Here is a 5,935-nt window from a genome sequence, read left to right as displayed (position 1 = left end):
GTCTCCGGGGGCAGCCCCCATTCGCAGGAGCCCGGCGCTCTACGTACACTGCGAGTCCCTCGGCCCCGCGCCGCGCTCGGCTGCGCTCCCTCTGGCCCGGCTCAGTGTCAGCGCGACTTCCCACTCGCACATGACTCAGAGCGGCGGACGGTCCTGGCAACACAGGAAAACATTTGAGGAACTCGCGCTGGAGCGTCTCTGGGCCGTCCCAGGGTGCGGTTACGAAAGCCGGAGCGGATGGCGCAACAGCCCCGCGCACCGGCCGACCGAGGGGGTGGCTTCCTGCCACAGCGCCGCACCTGAGCGGGGAGAACAGGGGACCGCCAGCCCCATCAGAGCCCTTCCTCCCGGTTCTGTTGATGAGAAAAGGGCGCTTGTTTTGATTTTTGGTTTCGTGAACAGGATTACGTTGTGAAAGGCACACCTGGAGAGTCCTCGAGGAGGCGATGTGACTCTTACCCTTACGGTAAAGCAGTGCTTGGTAGCCCGGTTGCCCACTGGAATCAGCCGGGAGCCCTAAAACCCACCAATGTCTGGGTCGGGTCTCCAGAGATTCTGATTTAATCGGTCTGGGGTGAGGCTTGGGCACCGGAAGACTCACCACCGCAAAGGCACAGTCTCTCTGCCCAGCTGCTCCTCGCAGGCTGGAGCAGAGGCAAGGAAACGGTTTGGACTTTGCAGTCAGATAGACCTGGGTCCCCATTTAGACCCACCATCTACTGTGTCTGTGACTTTGGTTCAGAATCTGAGTCTCCATTTCCTCACCTGTCAGAGATAAGAAAGCCTATGCTGCCCAGGGTTATTAGGAAGGTTCTGTAGATGGCACCTAAACACCCGACACACGGTCTAGGCCACAGGTGCTCCGTAGACATCAGAACGTGCATGGCTGCCCTCCTGATTTGACAGACAGAAACTAACACCAGGGGCAGTGGCTCACGCCTGTAACCCCAACACTTTGGGAGACCCAGGTGGGTGGATTGCTTCCGTCCAGGAATTCCAGACCAGCCTGGGTAACAAAGTGAGACCCCCCATTTCTATAAAAAATTTAAAAATTAGCTGGGTGTGGTGGTGCACGCCTGTAGTCCCATCTGCTAGGGAAGCTGAGGTGGGAGAATTGCTTGAGTCCCGGATCCCGGAGACCCAGGCTACAGTGAGCCCTGATTGGGAGCCGCTACTCCAGCCTGGATGACAGTGAGACCCTGTCTGGAAAAAAAAAAAAAAAGGAAAAGAAAACAAAAGGAAGGAAGGAAGGGAGGGAGGGAGGGGAAGGAAGGAAAGGAAGGAAAGAAAAAAAGAAACTAGTGCTTGGCTTTTGAGCAACCACAAGGACCGTGAAGGGGACCATCTGTCCGTCCCTTTGAGGGGAACTCTCTCAAGGATCCCACAGAGCCTAAAGCTGATAGGATGGCCTCATGGCTGAATTCAGAGGGAAAGAAAAATGCTGAAATAAAGTTTAGGCTGAGAAGCTTCTAGACCAGCAACTGCTCATTAGAATGTGTTTTTCTGCTTTGGGTTTCAGGCCGATCCTAACCCAGATCAAAGATTCTGGGACAGCTGGAAGAGGCATGGCCTAATGGAACTCCCAAGTGGACAGGGCCAGGCATGGAGGGACAGAGCTTCTGAAACAGTCCTCAGAGCCTGTGCATCTGGGTCTTTCTGTAGGAACCACCCCATCAGCAGTGCCAGGCAGAACCAAGCACATGCACTGATCCACCGCACGACGGGGGCTACTGTGGGTGGGTTTGTTTGCTTCAGCCATGCCCGCAGACAGGAACAGAAGAGCACGCTGGAGGCCACCAGCCCTCTCGCCTGCTAGTTCAAAAGGGGTTGCAGCAGGGCTGGAAAACGGTTCCCCCTGTGGTTGCCCCCTTCCTCTCTGTGGCACACACAGACCTGAAAATAACCAGAGAGGGACTGTAAGCTGCCAGCCTAAAACAGGAAGGCTGCAGAAAGTCCGAGGCTCAGATAGGAGAGTTTAAAAGAATGTTGAAACCAAGAATAGGCATCACAGATCCCACCTGTCTCTGCACCAAAGCAGACCTTCCTCTCTCTAATCTACTGATGGGGAGCCTGTGTGCTCTGTAGTCATGCAGATCGAGTTCCCACCCCGGCTTTACCACTCGCTGGCTGTATGACTTAAGCAAGTTACTCAACCTCTCTGAGCCCCTATTTCCTGATTTGTAAGATAAGAGCAGCAACATACAAATTTTTAGTGTTGTGGTTCACATGAAAAAATGTAGTCCTGGCCAGGCCGGGCGCAGTGCTTCACACCTGTAATCCCAGCACTTTAGGAGGCCAAGGTGGGTGGATCACGAGGTCAGGAGTTCGAGACCAGCCTGACCCACATGATAAAACCCCATCTCTACTAAAAATACAAAAATTAGCTGGGCATGATGGCACACACCTGTTGTCCCAGCTACTCAGGAGGCTGAGGCAGGAGAATCACTTGAACCCAGGAGGCAGAGGTTGCGGTGAGCCGAGATGGCACCACTGCACTCCAGCCTGGGCAAGAAGAACGAAACTCCATCTCAAAAAAAAAAAGAAAAAGAAAAAAAGAAAGAGAAGAAAACATACCTGCACAATTCAGCCTGACTTGCCCTCACCTAGACAACAGAAGGAACAACGAAGACTTTAGTTGTCTGAGCCAGAATACCTCTTGGATAACTGCTGCTTACCAATTGCTTCATATATACAATCTCCTCTGAAATTCTAAACCCTGAGTGCTGGGAGGTATTGCCCCCAATTTTCAGATGAGTAGACTGAGGCTAAGAGAGGTAAAGTGGCTTGTTCAAAACTGCACTACTAGTAACTGGCAGCTCTAGGGTGAGGTCTGGCTCCTGGCCCAGGACTCTCACTGAGCAAGGGCTCGGTGGGCCCACCCAGGACCAAAGACACTGCAGACTAAGGCAGCAGGCACTTGGTGTTCTGTAGTCTGTGAGGGGAGAGCAGAGAGCAGAACTTGGTGTGTAAGACACCCTGTCCATCACTGGTGTTCCTGCAGGGACCCTCCGTCTCCCCTAAAGGGGAAAGCCTGAGGTTGACTCCCAGCAAGCAAGTCCTCTCTTACCTTCCACCTGAAGAGACGAAGCATCTTAAAGTTTGCCAAAAGCAGAAGTCTATAGGAGACCCCACAGAATAAATACGTAAGGTTTTTTTGAAACCAAAAGGGACTTGGTCATCATCTGCTCCTCCTCCCTCACTTTTCATATAAGGAAGCGAGGCCTCAAGAAGAGAAGTTGTTTGGTAAAGAGGGCACAGGCAGTTGGTGACAGAGCTGCAAGATCCCAGACACCCTGACTCAAAGTGGTCATTTTAAATTCCCACCCTGCCCCCAACCTCCAGGTCTGAGCTGATGTGATGGGGCCATTCTCAATTGTGAGAGTTTAAAACTATGCACTTTATTCTCTATTCACCATGTGAATCCATCTTTAGGGACAACGATTATTCTGAGAAGTGCAGTGGGGTAGGGCTGGACTGACCTGCAGATCCCTCCCTGGCCTCTGGCCCTGGAGCCAGCCCCTGGTTAATCAATAATTACAGGAAGGTGCTCCTTATTCTCTGAAACCTTCACCTCCTGCTTTCTCATCAGCCTGGGAAGAGGTTACGTGGGCAGACAGAGGTCTAATAACAGAGCTCAGTGTCTGGCCAGTGGCATCCCTCAGAGTCAGGCTCCAGCCAGGGCCCATTGAGGGCCTCAGCCTGCCCGTGGAGACCCTCACTTTCACAGTGGAGGAATGCAGCATCCCCGGCTCTGGCAGCATGACAGTCTGGCTCCCCGTTGCATCACCAGGTGAGTTTATACCCAGAAAAGGGATTTTTTTTTAGCACCATTCTCAGAAAGGGATCATAAAAGTTTATCCCCTTCTTGTAATATTTAGAGAATGTTATGATTTTGTAACTGCTAAAAAGCATCACAGTTATAGCTGGGCATGGTGGCACATGCCTGTAGTCCCAGCTGCTTGGAAGATTGAGGCAGGAGGACTGCATGAGCCCAGGAGGTCAAGGCTGCAGTGACCTATGATTCCACCTTTGGCACTCCAGCCTGGGCAACAGAGCAAGACCCTGTCTTTAAAAAAAAATTTTAAAAGGCCAGGCACAATGGTTCACGCCTGTAATCCCAACACTTTGGGAGGCCAAGGCGGGCAGATCATCTGAGGTCAGGAGTTCGAGGTCAGCCTGGCCAACATGGTGGCACCCATCTTTACTAAAAATACAAAAATTAGCTGGGCTTGGTGGCACATTCCTGTAATCCCAGCTACTTGTGAGGCTGAGGCACAAGAATTGCTTGAACCCAGGAGGCGGAGGTTACAGTGAGCTGAGATCGCACCACTGCACTCCAGCCTGGGCAACAGAGTGAGACTCTGTCTCAAAAACTAAATAAATAAATAAACAGCATCGCAATTAAAATTAAACATAGAATTGTCATATAATCTAGCAGTTCCACTTCTGGATATATTCACAAAAAATTGAGAGCAGGGACTGGAACAGATATTTGTACACCCATATTTTTAGCAGCATTATTTACAATAGCCAAAAAGTAGAAACAATTCAAAAGTCCATCAAGAGATGAATGGATAAGCAAAATGTGGTATGTACATATAATTGAATATTATTCAGTCTTAAAAAGGAAGGAAATTCTGACATATGCTACAGCATGATAAACCTTGAAGACATTATTCTAAGTGAAATAAACCAGCCACAAAAGGACAAATATTATATGATTTCATTTATATGAGGTACCTAGAGTAAACAAATTAATAGAGATAGGAAGCAGAGTGGTAGCTGCCAGGGGTTAGTAGGAGGAGAGTGGGAAGTTATTGTTTAATGGGTACAGAGCTTCCGTTTTTGCAAGATGAAAAGAGTTCTGGAGATGGATAGTGGTTATAGTTTCACAATAATGTGAATGTGCTTAATGCCACTGAACCATTTAAAAATGGTTAAAATGCCCATGTGAGGGGGATTGCTTGAGGCCAGGAGTTCAAGGCTAGCCTAGTCAACATAGCAAGACCCTATCTCTACAAAAAATTTAAAAATTAGCTGGGCACGGTGACACACATCTGTAGTCCCAGCTACTTGGAAAGATAGCTTGAGGCAAGGAGTTCAAGGATGCAGCGAGCTATGACGGCACCACAGTACTCCAGCCTGGGGGACAGAAAAAGACCTTCCTTATCGTAAATAAATAAATGAGAAGGTAAAATGGGAAATTTCATGTTTTGTATATTTTATCACATTTTTAATAAACCATTGCAATTATAAAATTAAACAAGCTAGATGCTTGGAAATCCAGAAAACAGATTGCATTATTGAGTGGGTGGGGAAGGGAAGATAACTTATATTTTTAAAGGATATAGAATGAGATTCCTTTAAGATAGTGGACTTTTTTTGGTGACTATACAACATAATTCTATGAACACAAACTCTGGAGCCAAAGTGCCTGGGTTCAAATCTCAGTTCTGCCACTTATCAGCTGTCTCTGAACAAGTCACTTAACTGCTCTGTGTCTCAATTTCTTCATCTAAAAAATAGGGGGGAATACCCTTATACAATTCTAATGGGAATTAAATTAGTTAACATATGTAAAACGTTTATAACAATGACAATACATGATAAAATCTATATGAGGGTTTGTTAAATAAATGTAAATAAGTAAACTTTCCCAAAACCTATTCTTTCTAGACACAGAAGTTCATCCAAATGCTTTTTAAAATATAATTCATTATATCACCCATAAAATGAATATTTTGAAGTAGAATTTGGTCATTAGCTGTTCTGTGAGGCCCCTTCTCAGAAGATCCACAGATTTAACATGAAGGGCCGTTGGTAGCAGGTTCTCCGATGATATCATTTAGGTCAATGTTTCAAAATAATATATATATATAATATGATATATAATATATATAACATAAAGGGCCATTGGTAGCAGGTCCTCTGATGA

The 5,935-nt window shown here is 47.5% G+C and overlaps 1 protein-coding gene across 1 annotated transcript in view; it reads right to left on the bottom strand.

Annotated features, from left to right (window-relative positions):
- IL6R (interleukin 6 receptor) overlaps positions 1-3,761 on the bottom strand; it is a 64,452-nt gene extending 60,691 nt beyond the window's left edge. Inside the window, exons 1-3 of the mRNA XM_011928495.1 lie at positions 3,720-3,761; positions 2,856-2,932; positions 48-299 (exon numbers count right to left, since the gene is read on the bottom strand). Coding sequence (XP_011783885.1) covers positions 48-299; positions 2,856-2,932; positions 3,720-3,761 — 371 coding nt within the window. The remainder of the gene's footprint in view (positions 1-47; positions 300-2,855; positions 2,933-3,719) is intronic.
- Between the last annotated feature and the right edge of the window lie 2,174 nt (positions 3,762-5,935).

Source organism: Colobus angolensis, unplaced genomic scaffold, assembly GCF_000951035.1.
Source record: "Colobus angolensis palliatus isolate OR3802 unplaced genomic scaffold, Cang.pa_1.0 Scaffold77, whole genome shotgun sequence".
NCBI lineage: Eukaryota > Metazoa > Chordata > Mammalia > Primates > Cercopithecidae > Colobus > Colobus angolensis.
This window is presented reverse-complemented; position numbering and strand designations above follow the sequence as displayed.